This window comes from Aptenodytes patagonicus, chromosome W (genome assembly GCF_965638725.1).
Source record: "Aptenodytes patagonicus chromosome W, bAptPat1.pri.cur, whole genome shotgun sequence".
Classification (NCBI taxonomy): Eukaryota; Metazoa; Chordata; class Aves; order Sphenisciformes; family Spheniscidae; genus Aptenodytes; species Aptenodytes patagonicus.
In genome coordinates, this window is record NC_134981.1 from 14,165,710 (window position 1) to 14,187,057 (window position 21,348).

Here is a 21,348-nt window from a genome sequence, read left to right on the forward strand (position 1 = left end):
TAAATCATTATAGATCTAATTTTTAATTGAAGAACTATATCTCCAATAGCTTGTCATTCAAATCGAATATTGCTAAGTTACCACTATAGGACCAAAACACAACACGATAATTAAAAATAATTTATTTTTTTATTCCACTACCTTCTACCTATCCAGACAAAGTTGGTGGTTTGCTTATTTTTCATTAATTTATGTTCTTTTCTGACCATTTGCCTTTTTTTTCCATGGCATTTTCCATAGTGTTTCTTTACTTTTTTCCTATGGCTTCACCCTTCTAATTAGATTAGATGGGAGCTTTTAAATGAACAGTTCATAATTTTTCCTAATAGCTTTTCAAATATAAAATTAGACTGATTGAGCTATAACTTTTCAGGTTCTCCTTTTTCTCTCTTAGAGATGGGTGTGGCGTTTCCTAGCACTACCTCTAGGATTTCTGAGAGTTATGTTACAAAACAATACAATTTAGTTGTAAGTCTCAAAATAACCTGGTTTATAGTGCATTTACATGAGGAAAAAAATGTTAAGCAAACATCCAAATGATTTTTATCCATATCTCTAGTTTAATCTGTATTAGCCATTTCTATGGCTAAAAATTCCCTATGTTTTTTTCCTTTTCCAGAATCGCCTCAATGACACTCTGGAGAAATCTGTATTCATTAAGATAACCTGATAAGCCTTCTAGACACAACATTCAGCTGAGTTTGGGAATAATACCAAAGCATAGATGTTCTCCTCCAGCTCTGGGCTTCTCATGGCAGTGTTGAAGAAGGTAGAGAACATTTAGCCAGACTGTTGGTTGCCTCTCCCAGGGAGAGCTGTGAAGTAGCGAACAGACAAAAATGAATACTAAACTGATCATAGAAAAGTGTGAATCATACATTTCCCTTCTTTAATAAAAAACCCCTCTTGTCTGAAGAAATGAAGGAATTAATAAACTGCAGATGTGAAACCAAGAATTCAGAAGACGTGCTTATGTGCAGGATTGAGTAGATAACTATTTTCCAAAAGCAGTTGATTCAGATTATAAATGAAGGCCAAAAGGGACCATTAGCTTATCTAGTGCAAGGCTATCCACCTAGCAGCCTGTGACCTACACCCAGCTTGCTGGGGAGTTCTGTCTGGCTCACCAAATCGTTTTGAAAGCTGCTTAGTGCACTCGTACACACCCAGATCTCCCACCACACTGTCCTGCATTACGACCAAATGATTCACCCAGGGAGGTGCAGAATTCAGATAGCTACAATGTGGCCTTTTCTGGTCTCTTCTATTAAAAAAAGTCTTATGAAATCAACTGCTCAGTGATATCAATCATTTGCAAGAAATCTTCTCTGTATCAGAAGACTCAACATGTCTCCATTCTACAGTAACTTGTTCTGTGCATGAAAGGACTTTACTGTCATGCCTAGAGCAAGCCAGATGCATGCTATTTCGCAAGAGAAAAAAATTTCTGTAGAGCCCCTTTGATAGGTATGTCTAGTGAAACAATACCAGTGACTGTTTAAAGTTTTTAAAGGAAAATAAATATGGGTTGTGCCTCAGACAGCATGATAGAGAGCTGTTCTGTTAATTCTCCTCACCTCATTACTATTTCAAGGGGGAAGGGAAGATATAAAGAATTAATGAAAGTCAAAACAATAGTGATAACTGTAAAATGCAATGCTTGAAAACTGTAACATGCTGAATTGTGAATTGATGTTAAAAATCCTTAAACCTTACATCTGTGACACAAAGATGTCAGCTTGTTCCTTTGTTATCTTTATATTTTCAGAGGAAATACACAGCTAGTACAGGATGTGTGTTTATATCTACTCAATATTGTCTGCTGCCCTACAAGCTCCATGCCAAATCTGATCTACTGTGTGCAAGTTTCATATTTTTGTAACCCCACAAAAATCAGCTGACTAGTGAAATCAGGAAGATCAGTGTCTGGTGAACATTGCAAGAGAGGGTGGTTGAATTCTAGCATTCTTATCCAAATATTTTCTTTTACATTATTTTAAATATCTGGAAGAAGCAGCAAGTCTAAGAACTTAGTGTTTATCAGTTTCATAAACCATAGTGATTTGGATTCTGCAGAATTATGAGAAGCATGCCTAAAAGAACTGTATAGTGGCTTAGTGCTTAAATAACAGTAGGTGTTAAGTACTTTGCTATTTTTTCCTTTTATCCCAGAATATAGAATCATAGAATGGTTTGGGTTGGAAGGGACCTTAAAGATCATCTAGTCCAACTCCCAATATAAATTCAGCAGTCCTTGGCTAGGTCAGTATTTGTCTGGGAAACCTCTTAAGGAAAACCTGTGTTAAAAAGTTACTTGTGTTTACTGTTAAAATAAATATATACCATGCCATTTTTGTATGGGTATGCATTGTGCATCATGAGTAGAAATAACATACATACACATTGTTTATAAAGATTTTGTATATGTAGATATTACCTCTTCAGAGGTAACCCAGATTTTCACAAGGAAATCTGTAACCTGTTTTGCAAAAATGTTTTCGTTTTGTGTTTTTTTTGATAAGCAACAGTGAACATAGCGCATCAGGACATGAAATGTGGTGATTTTTCTAGTTCTCTTTAATAATCCATGGAAATCTACAGGGTCTGGAAAGGATTAAAACTAAACTGGCAGAAAAGGTTTTGACCTAGCCCACTATCAGTGCTGCAGTTCCATGTATTATACATGCAAAAACATTATCAGATAATTTTAGATTACTCCTTCTTTCAGGCCATGTAATCTTCCTAGAAAACTGTAGACCTATGGACTATATTATTGCTGGGAGAAATAATGTCTGACTGATACGTTCATAAAATGTTCACTATAGACTAAAGTTTACTGCAGAACCTAGAGACAATCAGGGAAATGTTCCACATGCAATTAAGATAATATTAAGAGCAATTAAGTGGGAAAGTGGGCAACCTGGAAATAATTCTTTTCGATATCTAGGGGAAGATTTTTTCCTTCAAGAACTTTTTTCTTTCTAGCACAGCCTTCCATCCATCCGTGCAATACCATAGAATCATTTAGGTTGGAAAAGATCTTTAAGATCATCAAGTCCAACTGTTAATCTAACACTACCAAGTCCACCACTAAATCATGTCCCTAAGCGCCACGTCTACACATCTTTTAAATACCTCCAGGGATGGTGACTCAACCACTTCCCTGGGCAGCCTGTTCCAGTGCTTGACAACCCTTTTGGTGAAGAAATTTTTCCTCATGTCCAATCTAAACCTCCCCTGGCGCAACTTGAGGCCATTTCCTCTCGTCCTATCACTTGTTACTTGGGAGAAGAGACCAACACTCACCTCGCTACAACCTCCTTTCAGGTAGTTGTGGAGCGCGATAAGGTCTCCCCTGAGCCTTCTTTTCTCCAGGTGTCGTGGTTTAATCTCAGTCGGCAACTAAGCACCACGCAGCCGCTCGCTCACTCCCCCCCTGGTGGGATGGGGGAGAAAATCGGAAGGGTAAAAGTGAGAAAAACTCGTGGGTTGAGATAAAGACAGTTTAATAGGTAAAGCAAAAGCCATGCATGCAAGCAAAGCAAAACAAGGAATTCATTCACTACTTCCCATCGGCAGGCAGGTGTTCAGCCATCTCTAGGAAAGCAGGGCTCCATCACGCGTAACGGTTACTTGGGAAGACAAACGCCATCACTCCAAACGTCCCCCCCTTCCTTCTTCTTCCCCCAGCTCTATATACTGAGCATGACGTCACATGGTATGGAATATCCCTTTGGCCAGTTTCGGCCAGCTGTCCTGGCTGTGCCCCCTCCCAGCTTCTTGTACACCTCCAGCCTTCTCAGTCAGTAGAGCATGGGAAGCTGAAAAGTCCTTGACTAGTGTAAACACTACCTAGCAACAACTAAAACATAGGTGTGTTATCAACATTGTTCTCACCCTAAATCCAAAACACAGCACTGTACCAGCTACCAGGAAGGAAATTAACTCTATCCCTGCCAAAACCAGGACACCAGGCTAAACAACCCTAGTTCCCTCAGCGGCTCCTCATAAGACTTGTTCTCTAGACCCTTCACCAGCTTCGTTGCTCTTCTTTGGACACGCTCCAGCACCTCAACGTCCTTCTTGTAGTGGGGGGCCCAAAACTGAACACAGTATTCAAGGTGCGGCCTCACCAGTGCCGCGTACAAAGAGACGATCACTTCCCTAGTCCTGCTGGCCACACTATTTCTGATACAAGCCAGGATGCTGTTACCGTAAGTCGGCAGATGAAAAACTCTCTAAGACTCAATTTGGAGTTTTAGAAAGCAGGCATTCTTTATTGCGGCGCCGGACACACAGGGGATCACTCCACCTAATGTGCGCGCCGAGCTGCTTAACTATAGGAGTTAAGTACAGTCAAAATATACATATTCATTAGTTTTCCGAGGCATGATTAACATATTAATGTTAGTTCATTAGCATATGTAAAAGTCTTTACACATGCGCTCTTATGTCCATTGGTGGTCTTTCAGGGTCCTCTGGTGGTCGTCGATAGTCTTCCTCACCATGACCGCTAGTTGAACTCAGTTCTTGCGCATGCACAGTTCGTTCTTTGGCTCGGTTTGCACACTTTTACCTTCACAAACTAGCTGTCTTCAGCATCACTTTCTTATCTACAAAGTTTCAAGGTCTTCTGTCCTACTGAATGTTTAGCTTATCTATCCAGAGAGTATACCCCTACTGCACAGAGTAAACCCCTACTGAATGTTTGGCTTATCTATTCAGAGAATATGTCAAGCTTGGCTACATTATGTCCAGTGAAGAGAACCAGATGTCTCTTCAATATTCCTTTGTACTCGGTATCAATCCCTCCTTTTCTTTTGAGGATTCGTAGCTAGCAAGCTACAATCCTCATCTCATTAAGAGAGTTGACAAAGCTATAGTAGACAGGGTTAGTATATGTCAAGTTGGGTTATTCGTTTCATCATGTACCAAACCTTTGTATACAATATAACTACAAGTAACAGGCATACTACAGTTAGAGTTAGTAAGACTATAATTGGATGAAGCATAAGGTTAAACACTCCCGTTGCAGTCGGTGACCATCCAAGAAGAGTTTCCCACCAGTGGTGTTCTCCATCCTTCTTTACTCTTTCCAAGACATGGTGTATCTCTTCTGTATCATGGTGAACGGTGATTAGAGTTTTGCGTCCATTGTCTCGGGCCCGTTCTAGTAATTGACACAGGTCATTATGTTGCAGTAGTTTCTTCACCAATGTGAGATCCATTCCGATGGGGGTAGGTAATAAATCTTCACTCAATGTATAATTAGATTGCAGTAATTGATAAGATGTAACAGGAGCTGAATAATTAAAGTCGCATCCTATAATGTTAGTAAAGTTACAGACACAAATATTTGAGTGATTGCTTGTATCTACAGTAACGCTATCCACAAATATACAGTCACAAGGGGTTCTCATACAAACACATCCTTTTCCAATATATATGAGTATAGTGTTAGGTGTCTCATCAGGATGTATTTCAAAGTGACAAACACTTTGTTCAGTGTCAAGACAAATGTCTTGGGCTTTATTGGTGTTACTCTCACAAATAAATCCTTGCTGTTCCCGTACAACACATGCGTTAACATCAACAGTTTGCCATTTGTTTCCATTCTGTTGGGCCCATACTCTATGTTCTGATGGATAGAGTATAGTTCCATTGTGATTTAATCCTAATGCAATGATTGGGTATATGGTGTATACTGAAGCATTGTGAATTGTTAAGACAAAAGCTGTGGCCTTATTGTTGATGGGATCAAAAGTGAAATTAACTAAGTACCACCAGGATTGGAATTCTTTCTCAAATTTAGTTGCATTATCCCAAATTACCTTTCGAATTTCGGTGGGTAAGGTGCCCTCTTCCCCTTCTCTTATAACTGCTGCTACCATAGATTGAATTAAGTTCTATTACTCCCAGATATTCTCTTAACTACTAGTCGAAGAGGTGATCTTGATTCCACTTTCCATTCTACAGGAGCTTTCTTAATTCGAGAGTAGTGAATCCACGGTCCTTTTCCTTCTAGTTTAACTGCTGTATGTGTAGTTAACAAGATTTGAAATGGTCCTTTCCATTTTTCTTGTAGTGGTTCAGAAGTCCATGATTTAATGTATACCCAATCTCCGGGCTGGAATGGATGCGCTGGGGAATCAAGACCTAGAGATTTATTCAAGACTACATATTTATTTAGTTTTTGTAAAACTTTCCCAAGAGCAATCAAGTAATTTCTTGCATCATTCTCCCCTTGTATTCGCATCTCTCCTGGCAGTCCAGGCATTTGGTACGGTCGTCCATACATCAATTCGTATGGGCTGAAGTGTTGCCTACCTCGTGGCTGGACTCTAATTCTTAGCAAAGCTAGAGGCAAAGCCTGTGTCCAGTTTATCGAGGTTTCCTGACATATCTTACTTAACTGAGTCTTGAGGGTACAATTCATTCTTTCTACCTTACCACTAGATTGAGGCCTATAAGGGGTATGTAAATCCCAACTAATATCTAACAGTCTGCTTATTTCAGTAACTACTTTGGCTACAAAATGTGGACCCCTATCCGATGACATCCCTAAAGGTACTCCAAATCTTGGGATTATTTCTTTTAATAATATTTTTACTACTTCTTTTGCTTTATTGGTGCGACATGGAAAGGCCTCAGGCCATCCTGTATATGTATCCACAAGGACTAACAAATACTTTAGCCCTCCTTTTCTTGGCAATTCAGTAAAATCTATTTGCCAATACTCCCCAGGTGCCTGTCCCTCCATAGTTTTTCCAAATTGAATTTTATTCTGTGTTTTTGGGTTGTTTTTACAACATAACTCACATCTTTGTGTGACTGATTTAATAATTTCCACCATATTTCTGCTAATAACCGACTTCTGTAAATGTTTTAACAAATTTTCAGTCCCCCAGTGCACAGTGTTATGTTCTTCCTTTACTAAACTATTCATAAGGGAATGCGGTATTACTACTAAACCTGTAGGTGTAACTGCCCATCCGTCTTCTCGCCTTTCTGCTTGTAAAGTTTCGATTAATCTTTTATCTTGTTTATCGTAAATAGGGTTTTCTTGAAGGGAGATTCTTTTTCCTGGCACTATTGCTAATACATTTTCTTCTATGCCTTTTTCTGCAGCCCGCTTTGCGGCCAAATCAGCCAGCTTATTTCCTCGGTCCTGAGCGGTTTGTCCCGACTGATGAGCTTTACAATGCATAACAGCTACAGCAGCCGGAGCCTTTATGCTCTCCAGTAGGCTCAAGATCTCTTCTTTATGCTTTATCTCCGTACCTTGTGAGGATAACAATCCTCTTTCCTTCCAAATTGCTCCATGTGCATGTACTACTCCAAAAGCATATTTAGAATCTGTCCAAATATTCACACACTTATTTGCACTTAACTGTAGAGCTCGGGTGAGAGCTATCAGTTCGGCCTTCTGAGCTGACGTCTTGGTGGGCAGCGCTTGTGCTTCCACCACCATTTCGACGGTGGTGATTGCATATCCTGATACCCGCTTTCCTTCTTTCATAAAGCTGCTGCCGTCCGTGTATAGCTCCCAATCTGGATTCTGCAAGGGAACATCCTTTAAATCGGGTCTGCTTGAATAGACTTCCTCAATGGTCTGCAGACAGTCATGTTCCGGTTTGCCGCCTTCTTGTCGAGTTGAGAGAAACATGGCAGGATTAATCACAGTAGTAGTCTTTAAGGTCACATCATCTAGTTCTATTAGTACTACTTAATATTTTAGCATTCTACTAGGAGACAACCAATGTCCACCCTTCTGGTCCAATACTGTGGTCACCATGTGTGGAACATAAACAGTTATCTTTTGTCCCATAGTAAGTTTTCGAGCCTCCTGTATTAATAACACTGTTGCAGCTACTGCTCTTAGGCAACTCGGCCATCCTTGGCTCACCGGATCAAGTTGTTTAGAAAAGTAGGCCACAGCCCTTTTATATTCCCCCAACCGCTGGGTTAAAACTCCAAGGGCTATTGCTTGTCTTTCATGAGTAAATAATTCAAATGGCTTTTCTAAATTAGGCAGTCCCAAAGCTGGGGCCTTCATCAGAGCTCTTTTGAGTTGAATGTATGCATTTCGATCTTCATTTGACCATTGCAGGGAACCTTTTGATGACTTCAATAATTCATACAAGGGTTTTACCATCAGTCCATAGTTAGCAATCCATAAACGACACCATCCCACCATTCCTAAAAAGGTTCTCAACTCATGAACATTTCGAGGTTCTGGAAGCTGACAAATAGCTTCTTTCCTTTCATTACTTAATTGTCTCTGTCCCCTCAGAATTTCAAAGCCCAAATATATTACAGTTTCCTGTGCAATTTGGGCCTTTCCTTTTGACACTCGGTAACCACTAAGTCCGAGGAAATTTAATAAACTGACTGTCAATTCCAAGCATTCCTCTCGGGAGTTCCCAGCTATTAGTATATCGTCGACATACTGTAGCATTACTCCATTTCTGTTTTCTTGTCTCCATAATTCTAATTCTTTTGCTAGTTGATTTCCAAAGATTGTCGGACTATTTTTGAATCCTTGCGGTAATACAGTCCAAGTGTACTGGGTTTTCCTTCCAGTCTCAGGATTCTCCCATTCAAAGGCAAACAATTCCTGGCTTCCGGAATCAAGTGGGACACAGAAAAAGGCATCTTTTAAATCTAAAACTGTAAACCACCCCTGTTCCTCGGTGAGTGCGGTTAATAGTGTATATGGATTTGCCACTACTGGATATATATCTTGGACAATTTGGTTTACTGCTCTCAAATCCTGGACTAATCTGTAAGATTTTCCATCGGCCTTCTTAACAGGTAAAATCGGAGTATTATACTTAGATTCACATTCTCTTAATAACCCATATTTCAAAAACTTTTGTATAATAGGTACCAAACCAAGTTTAGCTTCTAATTTTAAGGGATACTGCTTCAATCTTACCGGTGTTGATCCTGGTATAAGGTCTATTCTTACGGGTTCAGCCCTCTTTGATTTTCCAGGTATTTCTCCTGCCCAGACAATAGGGATCACTGCATCTTCAACTTCAGTCGGGATTTTCCTTTTCACTTGCTCAATTTCCTGCAATAATAATATTGAAGCTTGGACAAATTTAGATTCAGGTATTGACACTTCTACTTCTCCATTCTTAAACTTTATTTCAGCTTCTAGTTTTTCTAGTAGATCTCGGCCTATTAAAGGTTTTGGTGCACCTGGTAGATACAAAAACTGATGCGTTACCCATTGTTTTCCAATTTTAAATTTTAGAGGTTTAAAGAAGGGCCGCGTCTCCGGCTTTCCTGTCGCACCAATAATTCTTACAGTATCATATCCTAACTCATGTTTCTTTGTATTCAAAACCGAATAAGTAGCTCCTGTATCAATTAAACATTCTATTTCAGTTTCATCTTCCCCCAGCTTAATTTTAACCAGAGGCTCTGCTGGGGAAGATTCCTCCGGTTTCCTTCAGTCTTCCATTTCTATGTTTAATATAGAGGTTTCAGACTTTCCATTTTTTTGTAACAACGGACATTCTTGTTTCCAATGTCCCTCCTTCCTACAATAAGCACATTGAGTTTTTCCTAATGGGGGTCTAGAGTATCCCCTACTGCGACCTTCCCGATGTCGACCCCCCCCAAATCCGTCTCTTCTTTGGCCTCCTTGTGAACCACGAACTCCTTCCAATGCTGCGATTAGCCTAGCATTCCCTTTTTCTTTTTGCTGGTCTCTGTTTCTATATATTAACCAAGCCCGATCTAAAAGCTTTCCCAAATCTCTAGCATCTGCCCCTTGTAGTTTCTGTAATTTCCTGCGAATGTCGTCTGCAGATTGTCCAATAAATAAAGTTGCCAATTGACTCTTTCCCTCTTCTGATTCAGGATCTAGTGTTGTATATTTTCGGGCTGCTTCTTTTAACTTATTTAAGAAGTCTGTGGGTGACTCCTTCTTGTCTTGTTTAATTTCATATAATTTTGACCAGTTTATTGCTTTAGGTATAGCATTCCTTATCCCAAATAGGACCCATTTTTGATATTGAGTCAGTAATAATTTTTCTCCATTATCATTTGGATCCCATGCAGGATCAGCTGAAGGGAAATGATGCTCCAGTTGTCCCTGCAGTGTTCCCGCAGCTATTTGAGCTTCTACCTGAGTTCTAGCTGTTTTACGAATCATTTCCCTTTCTGTACTATCAAACAATACTTGCATGATAACTTCAATATCTTTCCAATCTGGATCCTGAGTTTTTATCATCATTTCAAAGGCACTGGCCACTCGATCAGAATCATCTCTATAATTGCCGGCAGCTATTTTCCAGTTGTTTAAATCTGTGATCGAAAAAGGCACTTTTACTACAACTGGACCCTCATTCCCTACTGCTTGCCTTAACGGAGCTTGCAACACGGTTCCCTGTCGGTTACGAGTTCTCCTTGCCACCGGCGTGGCCCTTGTAGCGCCTCTCTCAGACTCATCGTCCGATTCGCCCTCCACCCTGAAGGGCTCAAATCCATGATTTTGGGATCTCTGCCTCAATCCCGGAGCCACTAACATCTCTAAATCCTCTTCCTGCTCTTTCTGAGTCAACTTCAAACATCTCTGTCCAATACTACATGCCGAACAACACCTTTTTAACACTTTCCCTTTTTCTCTCTCTCGTTCATCCTTTTCCAATGCCAATACCAAAGGATCAGTTGGGGCCAAATTAATTCCACACTTCTTTTGCCACTCAGGATGCTGCCTCAATGTAAAGAACATATCAGCATACAATATCTCATCCCATTTTCCTTCTCTCCTCAGAAACAGCATTAGTTGTAACAGGGTATTATAATTCAAAGTACCATTCCTTGGCCACTTTTCTCCATCTTCTAGTTTATATAGTGGCCACCATTGATTACAATACTTAATTAGATCATCCCTTCTTGTGACCCCACCAGGGGATCCTGCAATTTGTTTCCAATGTATTAAAATACAACCCAAAGGTGATTTCTTTAAAATTCCCTCACCCGTGGATGGTCCGGCACCCATTTTATACACAGGGAATCACACACACAGACAAGTCTTTCATACAACAACACAAATAACCAATCACTATAACAAACAGATGAACTATAACAAACAGACAATACTTGCAATAATAGACAAGTTCTTACAATATTTGTTACCGCGGTTGCTAGCAGGAATTCTAATCCCTTTTAAATCAAACGGGGACTTTAACCCCTTCCAAACCAAACGGGGACATTTAACCCCTACCAAACGGGGACATTTAACCCCTACCAAACGGGGACTAGCCCCTACCCGGGTCCTAAACCCAACCCTGCGGAGCTTTCGCTGCGTCTGACGGGCAGGTAACCAAATTTCCGAAAGAATGCCTTATTACTCACAAAGCAGTAGTCTTCGCTCAGGGGCTCTTCGGTCCGGGGATCGGGAGAAGTCCTCTCCGAGAATCCCTCGGTGCCGGCTGAGGTTCCGCGATCCCAGGATCCGTCGAGGCTCAAGAGCTGTGTCCCATCTGGGTCGCCAAAACTGTTACCGTAAGTCGGCAGATGAAAAACTCTCTAAGACTCAATTTGGAGTTTTAGAAAGCAGGCATTCTTTATTGCGGCGCCGGACGCACAGGGGATCACTCCACCTAATGTGCGCGCCGAGCTGCTTAACTATAGGAGTTAAGTACAGTCAAAATATACATATTCATTAGTTTTCCGAGGCATGATTAACATATTAATGTTAGTTCATTAGCATATGTAAAAGTCTTTACACATGCGCTCTTATGTCCATTGGTGGTCTTTCAGGGTCCTCTGGTGGTCGTCGATAGTCTTCCTCACCATGACCGCTAGTTGAACTCAGTTCTTGCGCATGCACAGTTCGTTCTTTGGCTCGGTTTGCACACTTTTACCTTCACAAACTAGCTGTCTTCAGCATCACTTTCTTATCTACAAAGTTTCAAGGTCTTCTGTCCTACTGAATGTTTAGCTTATCTATCCAGAGAGTATACCCCTACTGCACAGAGTAAACCCCTACTGAATGTTTGGCTTATCTATTCAGAGAATATGTCAAGCTTGGCTACATTATGTCCAGTGAAGAGAACCAGATGTCTCTTCAATATTCCTTTGTACTTGGTATCAATGCTATTGGCCTTCTTGGCCACCTGGGCACACTGCTGGCTCATATTCAGCCGGCTGTCGACCAACACCCCCAGGTCCTTTTCCACCGGGCAGCTTTGGTGCTACGTGGCACATTGACTGTAACTGTGCCGATTATAACAGCAACTTAAGTACTCCCTTTGCAGACACACGGAGCAGCTACCAAAGCACACGTGCTACTGAAAGACCACCCGGCCTCTGTCCTGTCATTTAAGTTCTTAAGACCAGCCTCATGAATGAACCACACTGTAAGCCTCAAACAGTGCCTGAGCCACTGACTGCACAATGATTTGCCTGAACAATGAAGAATTAAGTCCTACATTTGGCTTCAGGAGAACCAGATATCTGAAATCCCACATCATCCTTTAATTATGTATTTTGTAACTTACCTTGGGCACATGTCCGTGTTAAAGAATCAACAGAAATTTTATCATTAACTTAAAACATTTACAAGCAAGACATCATGAAGTCTTTGCAATGAAAAGGGAAATATAATTAAAAAGCATTTATTGTTAATTATTACTATTATTGCAGTCATGGGATCACTTATGCATTTAGTTTTCTGGTCTGTCTCTCCTGAATGCCTGCTAGCTGTGTTGGAGAGAATGTTCTGCAGCTTTATTGCCATGATTTTTAAAGTGCTACAAGTTTCTTTCACTTCACATTCATATTCTGTTTCCTCTTCTTGAGTTCTTACAGGAAATCTGGCAAAGATTGTGATGCAGGATCAGCACAAATCCATATTTTGTTTTTCTTCTTCTTTCTTTTTTTGCTGACAAGCAAAAGTTCAGAAAAATTCAGCTTGCAGTTTAGAGGGTTGGTTAAAACTCTGATAGTCAAAGACGGGTGTAGGAGCTGCTCAGCTGTTCCACCATGAGACGCTGACTTTGGGCTCTACTGGGGATACTACCATCTCCTTAAATTAAATTCTTAAGAATGCCTGATATGTAAATAATAACTAGTAAATAATATAAGGCGTATGTGAGTAATATTTTGAACATGTCTTCCTGCCAAGAGACAGCCAGAAAAAAAATGAAAATGAAGGTCAGCTAGAGATGAGGACATACCAAAGTAAAATGCCAACCTGGGACCTCTCTCTCCTGTAGTTCTACAAGAGTCCTTACAAATGAACAGCCATGCAAACCTCTGTTGACTGGAGAGATTTTGAGGCATGGTGTGATGACAATTTCTTGTCAGGACCAGGACTCAGTCACTTTTCAAGTTCCACAAGCTGAGCCAATGCTTTTGGAACTGGATGGTGAGGAGATTCAAAAGTGAATATTGCTGTTATTGCCTGTAATTAGAGAACATGATATGAAGCCTGTTCAGTGTGAATGCTCAGACAAGCCAAGATGTCCATCCAAGCACATGTGAACATATGAAATAAAGGCAATTTCATAGAAGCAACCAATAATGGCTGCTAATGAATTTTGCAGGACAGATTTTTTTCATGTCTTTGCTATTTGGAGTGATGTGGAGTAGTGTGATGGCTTGTGCAGGTGACTTCCAAAGGTGTTCTCAGGTAAGATGTCATATCTTCTTCTCTACTCTCACTTCTCTTCTTTCTTTCAAACACTGTTTTATTTGCTCTTTGTTGCATACCATGGCCTTTATTCTGGAATGCTATTACAGTCCTGCTACTCTGATTTTGACTTTTCCCCCAACCACCCAAAACCTAGGAGACCAAAGCCATAGGAAAAATAGGAAAACTGCCAGTGTCAAGGTAGGGCTAATATGTTTGTCAGATATAATGGTCCCCAATCTTTGCTGGCCCATTGCCAATGTATTACAGAAATAATATTCTGTAGTCAAAATTTTACTTTGCCTTCATTGTTACCTTCAAGGACTGCATCTGTGGAAAATAAAATATAGGACTAATATCAGAAGATTGGAGACTTTTGTTATACTTATTTCATCCAAAACACACACAAAGAAATGTATGTTACTTAATAATTATCATTTTCAGAAAAAATGTGAACTCTTCAGGAGAATAGGAAATACTTGGAAATCTGAAGCTAGTGATGGTCTTTCTATCTTTTTTTTTCACCAGTTAATATGAATTTACAAAAGATATATTATATACTCTAGTATTAAAGCTATTCCAGTCTTTTCAATCAATAAGCATTTAACACTTCTAGAAGGTGTGCAGTTATCCAGCCGACTATAGGCATACCCATTACATTCTGAGTGTGGGTTGCAGATACTAAGTAGCTATATATCAATAACTGGTACTGTCGCTGCTGAATGTTTTACAAAGTACTGTCTGCTGAAGGAACAACTTGTAAGCCAGTATGGCTTTGTTAACAGAAAGCAAATCTAGGCAGGGGCTGAATGCTAATCACTGTTGCCAACTCTTTAAATAATGGCACTGACAACAACAGGAAAGGTGTTACTGTAAGATAGCTGCTGTAAGTCCTCCTCTCATTTGAAATGATGTTTACTGATATAAATCAGATAAAGATCTGACTCTTCCAGACTTCCCTCAGCTTTCAAAAAACAGAAGGAGGCAGTTAGTCCATTCAGGATTTGATCATTGCAAGCATATGTATCAGCACAGCTTTCCCTCTGCTTTTACATAGAACACATTTAATAAACAGTTCGGTTCTTCCACCAGTCCTCAGAAGGTCAGTATCGCTTTACAATATTTCTTTATCTACAGAGACCGCTTGAGGTACTTACGTTTGAAGTTCATTATGGTACTGGGAGGTCCCTTTTTTGTGAAAATAGTTTTTACTCATGGTGGGAGTAGATGGCTATCAATCTCAGCTTCCTGTGTGCTGCAGCAGCAAAGTATATTTTGTTAAGTGAAAATTGTCACTTAGACCGATCTGATCTATTTTTGTATTTCATCTGCAAATTGTTTCAGCAGTCTGTGAGAGACTGAAAGAGTTAATGTATGTCAATGTCTCAAACGTTGTGGCAAAGCAGGTTGCCGTCTGCATGGCAACGGTGAACCGCAGGTGAGAGGCACAGGACGCGGAGGGCGTGCCGGAGGGTGCGCAGTTCCGTGTTCTGATAGGCCCGGCATGACAACGCACCATATATGGCCAGAGGTCACAGTTTATTTGAGGAAGGGGCTCACGACCACCCCCGCAATGGCGCCTGCGCAGGAGATTAGGAGTTACATAACTCCCCGAGGGGCGTGACTAGCGCGGTCGAGAGGCGGGGACTAGACTATAAAAGGCACCACTCCAAGGAGCCACGTGCGCGCCCACCGCCGGAGGAGCGACACGTCCGCAATCGTCATCGCGGGATCCAAGGGTGGTGAAATATCTTCCTCCCCTCCTAAACGCCTCGATAGAATCCACGCCGTCTAATATTATGCTTTCTAAGTATAAGTTGCGTGTGCCGTAAATAAAGCGTTTAATTGATCGCCTGGTGTCGTTTCACCTTAATTTAGCCTAAGGGACTCACAAAACCGCTATGACCCCCTGGGTCACCCAGTCTGGGTCGTAACACAGTCCACAAACAATTTTCTACTAAGAGTGCTTTGATGCTGAAATGACAGCTGCTCTTGAATTTCCAAGATGGACAGAACAGTAAAAAATGGTTGATTTAGCCAGTTATACCTTCCTTACTGGTGCTGGTGACACATTCACATACTCTTGCCCCAAGATTTTTTTCACAGTTCAGCATTCCAGGTTTATGCTATCTGAAAAGAAATATCATCAACAATCAACCTCCAATATCATGTATTTGAAGCCATAATTATTTTAGTTTGTCAGACTCCATTTAATGTAAAACAATCTCCATCTTGCACTCAGCTAGCTGAATTTGTCCCTAAGCTCTCTTAGCATCTCTTGCAGACTATGTTTGCAGCCACTGCTGTACTCTCAGGAAAATAAAGCAACATAGAGCCACAAAAAGAAATTTAACTAAAATATGTCATCCATCTTTCATCACAATTCAACAGTTCTTGAAAGAGATTTTTTTCATACAAAACCCTCTTATTCATTAGCTGGACCCAGTTTTCACTTCAGTTTTCATGTATTTTACAACAGATAAGCAAAGAACAGACTTGAACTTCCTGTAAGTTCACTGTATATTGTCACTGAATCCCATGTACTGTACTGTTGTAACTTCCATTCCCTGGCTTGGGTTTAGTGCAGTGAACTGTTTGGATGACCTGTTATAAATCATTAACAAGAATTTGCTTGTACAGGTATTTCTGGTGAGAAGTCTTTAAAGTCACCTGGAATGAACTGCTATGGATTTAGCTGATGAATCATTTTCCTCCACATCTCCTAAGGAGAGTTATTTGGTATAAAGACTTTAATGGGAATTGTATGTATTGCTGATGATATTTCTGAAGTTATGATTACAGTTACACCCTCTTTGAGACCTGATCTGTTAACATAAAGAGAACTGTCTGAATACAGCAAAATCAGGGGCTTTGTTTAACTTTCTTCATATTAATTGCTCCAGATCTTTAATCACTTCAGTTATGTGTTGACTCAGTGCACAGTACTGGAAAGCCTAAAGCTGCCTGTTGAATTCCTGGTGCAACTGCATCATTCCTGTAGAAAGAGGGATCACTGATCATTGTGTGGGATATGAGATCCTGTCGTGGTTTAACCCCAGTCGGCAACCAAGCACCACACAGCTGCTCACTCACCCTCCCCCCCGCCCCAGTGGGATGGGGGAGAGAATTGGAAGAGCAAAAGTAAGAAAACTCATGGGTTGAGATAAGAACAGTTTAATAATTAAAATATAACAACAACAACAATAATAAATTGTAATGAAAAGGAAAACGACAAGAGAGAGAAAGAGAGGAACAAAACCCAGGAAAAATAAGTGATGCAACCGCTCACTACCTGCCGACTGATGCCCAGCCAGTTCCCAAGCAGCGATCACTGCCCCCTGGCCAACTCCCCCCACTTTATATACTGAGCATGATGTCACATGGTATGGAATATCCCTTTGGCCAGTTTGGGTCAGCTGTCCTGGCTGTGCCCCCTCCCAGCTTCTTGTGCACCTCCAGCCTTCTCAGTCGGTAGAGCATGGGAAACTAAAAAGTCCTTGGCTAGTGTAAGCATTACCTAGCAACAACTAAAACATCAGTGTGTTATCAACTTTGTTCTCATCCTAAATCCAAAACACAGCACTGTACCAGCTACTAGGAAGAAAATTAACTCTATCCCAGCCAAAACCAGGACAGTATCCACCTCTTATTCTATACCGTCTACGTCATGCCCAGGTCCCACACTTTGCAATACATCCCAATTAATCACCACCCCTTTTCCTGCCTTTTGATATATACACACAGCTATCATTCCCTTAGTCTATGGGCCATCCCTCTAAAATGTTCGTTGAGTTCATTTAGTCCATGACTTTGGGCTCCATCTGTCATAACGGTCCTTCAGGGCAGGAGAGATGGTGTGTGGTGTTGGACTGTTGCATGCTGAAGCCAGTTCTGGTCCCATCACCGCTGCACTTGTCCAGTTCTATCATCGCTGCACTTTGCTCGGTTTCATCAAAGTTCATTCTTCATTAATCTAGGTGATTCTTATTGTAATACTGTAGCCACCATAGAAGTGATGATATACAGTATTATATAGCAATTAACATCATACAATTTAATTCATTGGCTATTCTCACCCAAAATCAAATCCCCTTGAGGTACACATTGGACTTCCCCATCCTCCCGCATCACCCACCAAGTGCACCCGGGTCCTTGAGCAAAAGCAATCCCACGGATGGGTTTGCCTTTGCCCGAGGCAGGAATAACCCAAATAAACCAAAGCATATTTTTTATGTGCCCTACAGGGACTTTATCCCCTTCTACAGTACGTAAAACGTTTGACTGGGCAGGGCCAGCTCGATTGGCAGATCCCCTCGTGTTGACTAACCAGGTGGCTTTTGATAAATGTGTGTCCCAATGTTTGAATGTCCCAGCATTCATTGCTCTCAGTGTAGTCTTTAACCGTCCATTGTATCGTTCAATTTTCCCGGAGGCTGGTGCATGACAGGGGATGTGATATACCCACTCAATGCCGTGCTCTTTGGCCCAGGTGTCTATGAGGTTGTTTCGGAAATGAGTCCTTGTTGTCTGACTCAATTCTTTCTGGGGTGCCATGTCGCCATAGGACTTGCTTTTCAAGGCCCAGGATAGTGTTCTGGGCAGTGGCATGGGGCACAGGATATGTTTCCAGCCCTCCGGTGGTTGCCTCCACCATTGTAAGCACGTGGCGCTTGCCTTGGCGGGTTTGTGGGAGTGTGATATAATCGATCTGCCAGGCCTCCCCATATTTATATTTCAGCCATCGTCCTCCATACCAGAGAGGCTTTAACCACTTGGCTTGCTTGATCGCAGCGCGTGTTTCACATTCATGGATAACCTGCGCAATAGTGTCCATGGTCAAGTCCACCCCTCGATCACGAGCCCATCTGTATGTTGCATCTCTTCCTTGGTGACCTGAGGTGTCATGGGCCCACCGAGCTAGAAATAATTCACCCTTCTGTTGCCAGTCCAGATCCACCTGAGCCACTTCAATCTTAGCAGCCTGATCCACCTGCTGGTTGTTTTGATGTTCTTCAGTGGCCTGACTCTTGGGTACGTGAGCATCTACGTGATGGACTTTTACAACCAGGTTCTCCACCCGGGCAGCAATATCTTGCCACAATGTGGCAGCCCAGATGAGTTTGCCGCTGTGCTGCCAGTTGCTCTGCTTCCATTGCTGCAACCACCCCCACAGGGCATTTGCCACCATCCATGAGTCAGTCTAGAGATAGAGCACTGGCCACTTTTCTCGGTCAGCAATGTCTAAAGCCAGCTGGATGGCCTTTACTTCTGCAAATTGGCTCGATTCACCTTCTCCTTCAGCAGTTTCTGCCACTTGTCGCATAGGACTCCATACAGCAGCTTTCCACCTCCGATGCTTTCCCACAAGACGACAGGACCCATCAGTGAACAGGACATATTGCTTCCCATTTTCTGGCAGCTCATTATACTCAGCATGCGTCACCTCCTCCTCTGGCGATATTCCAAAATCTTTGCCCTCTGGCCAGTCCATGATCACTTCCAAGATTCCTGGGCGACTGGGGTTTCCTATTCGAGCCCGTTGTGTGATTAGTGCGACCCACTTACTCCATGTAGCATCAGTTGCATGATGTGTACAGGGGACCCTCCCTCTGAACATCCAGCCCAGCACCGGCAGTCGGGGTGCCAGGAGGAGCTGTGCTTCAGTGCCGATCACTTCCGAAGCAGCTCGAACCCCTTCATATGCTGCCAATATCTCTTTTTCAGTTGGAGTATAGCGGGCCTCGGATCCTCTGTATCCCCGACTCCAAAACCCCTAGGGGTCGACCTCGAGTCTCCCCTGGTGCTTTCTGCCAGAGGCTCCAGGTAGGGCCGTTCTCCCCAGCTGCGGTGTAGAGCACATTTTCTACATCTTGCCCTGTCTGGACTGGCCCCAGGGCTACTGCATTAACTATCTCCTCTTTAATTTGTTCAAAGGCTTGTCGTTGCTCAGGGCCCCATTTGAAATCGTTCTTCTTTCGGGTCACTTGATAGGGAGGTCTTACAATCAGACTGTAATTTGGAATATGCATTCTCCAAAAACCCACGACGCCTAAGAAAGCTTGTGTTTCCTTTTTGCTAGTTGGTGGAGACATGGCTGTTATTTTGTTGATCACATCCATTGGGATCTGAGGACGTCCATCTTGCCATTTTATTCCTAAAAACTGGATCTCCTGTGCAGGTCCCTTGACCTTACTTTGTTTTATGGCAAAACCGGCCTTCAGCAGGATTTGGACTATTTCCTTCCCTTTCTCAAAAAATTCTCCTGCTGTGTTGCCCCACACAATGATGTCATCAATGTATTGCAGGTGTTCTGGAGCCTCACCCTGTTCCAGTGCAGTCTGGGTCAGTCCATGGCAAATGGTGGGGCTGTGTTTCCACCCCTGGGGCAGTCGGTTCCCGGTGTACTGGACGCCCCTCCAAGTGAAAGCAAACTGTGGCCTGCACTCTGCTGCCAAAGGGATTGAGAAAAACGCATTAGCGATATCAATTGTGGCATAGCATTTGGCTGCTTTTGACTCCAGTTCATACTGAAGTTCTATAGCATGTCCGGCATGGCAGCACTCAGCGGCAGCGTGACTTCGTTCAGGCCACGATAGTCTACTGTTAGTCTCCACTCTCCATTAGACTTCCGCACTGGCCATATGGGACTCTTAAAGGGTGAGCGAGTCTTGCTGATCACTCCTTGGCTCTCCAGCCGACGAATCAGCTTATGGATGGGAATCAGGGAATCTCGGTTGGTGCGATATTGCCGCCGGTGCACAGTTGTGGTAGCGATTGGCTCCTGTTGGTCTTCGACCCTCAGCAACCCCACAACAGAAGGGTCCTCCGAGAGACCAGGCAAGGTGGACAGCTTTTTAGTTTCTTCCATCTCCAAGGCAGCTATACCAAAACCCCACTGGTACCCTTTTGGGTCCTTGAAGTACCCTCTCCTGAGGTAGTCTAATGCCAAGGATGCCTCTGGGCCAGTCACAATGGGGTGCTTCTGCCACCCATTCCTAGTTAGGCTCACTTCAGCCTCCAACACAGTTAGCTGTTGGGATCCCCCCATCACCCCAGAAATACAGATGGGTTCTGCCCCTTTGTAGCTTGATGGCATTAGGGTACACTGTGCACCAGTGTCCACTAGAGCCTTATACTCCTGTGGGTCTGATGGGCCAGGCCATCGAATCCACACAGTCCAGTAAACCCGGTTGTCCCTTTCCTCCCCCTGGCTGGAGGCAGGGCCCCTCTAGTCCTGGTCATAGTATCCGTTACTCACTTCTTGTAAATACAAATCAGAAGTCCCTTTATTGAGATCAGAAGTAAGATCAGCCCTTCTACTCTGTCTGGGGAACTTCCCGCTGGAAACTGGAGCAGCAATTTTCCTGGAAGAACCTCTTTCTGTGATTGTTTTCCCTTGCAACTCATGTACCCATGCCTCTAGGGCTGCAGTAGGTTTTCCATCCCACTTCCTCATGTCCTCTCCCTGGTCATGTAGGTAAAACCATAGGGTGCCCCGTGGTGTGTACCCTTTATATCCTCTCACTTGAGCAGAGGGACGCTTACTACTAAATGGCTGAGATACTGGTCTGTACAGGTGGGGAGTAGGACATAGCCTCTTTGAATCACTGGAACTCCTGGGACAGTTGCTCGGCTAACATGTCCGGCAGTTTCTCCAAAGCCGAGATGCAGGCCTGTAGGGAGGAAGAGAGACT

At 42.5% G+C, this 21,348-nt stretch overlaps 1 protein-coding gene, 1 long non-coding RNA gene and 1 pseudogene across 3 annotated transcripts in view; 1 reads left to right on the plus strand and 2 right to left on the minus strand.

Moving 5' to 3' along the window:
- Nucleotides 1–21,348, plus strand: part of LOC143172091 (selenoprotein P-like) — a 60,830-nt pseudogene that overhangs the window by 24,957 nt on the left and 14,525 nt on the right. The window lies entirely within an intron of this gene.
- On the minus strand, nucleotides 4,250–11,234 carry LOC143171928 (uncharacterized). The gene is made up of 2 exons (XM_076361112.1): nucleotides 8,939–11,234; nucleotides 4,250–8,621 (listed from the first exon to the last, which is right to left on the minus strand). Exon 1 carries the CDS (start codon nucleotides 11,015–11,017, stop codon nucleotides 9,461–9,463), a length of 1,557 nt encoding a protein of 518 aa, XP_076217227.1. The 5' UTR covers nucleotides 11,018–11,234; the 3' UTR covers nucleotides 4,250–8,621; nucleotides 8,939–9,460.
- On the minus strand, nucleotides 4,250–12,097 carry LOC143171929 (uncharacterized). The gene is made up of 2 exons (XR_012997241.1): nucleotides 11,374–12,097; nucleotides 4,250–6,141 (listed from the first exon to the last, which is right to left on the minus strand). It is a non-coding gene; the product is annotated as an uncharacterized LOC143171929 (long non-coding RNA).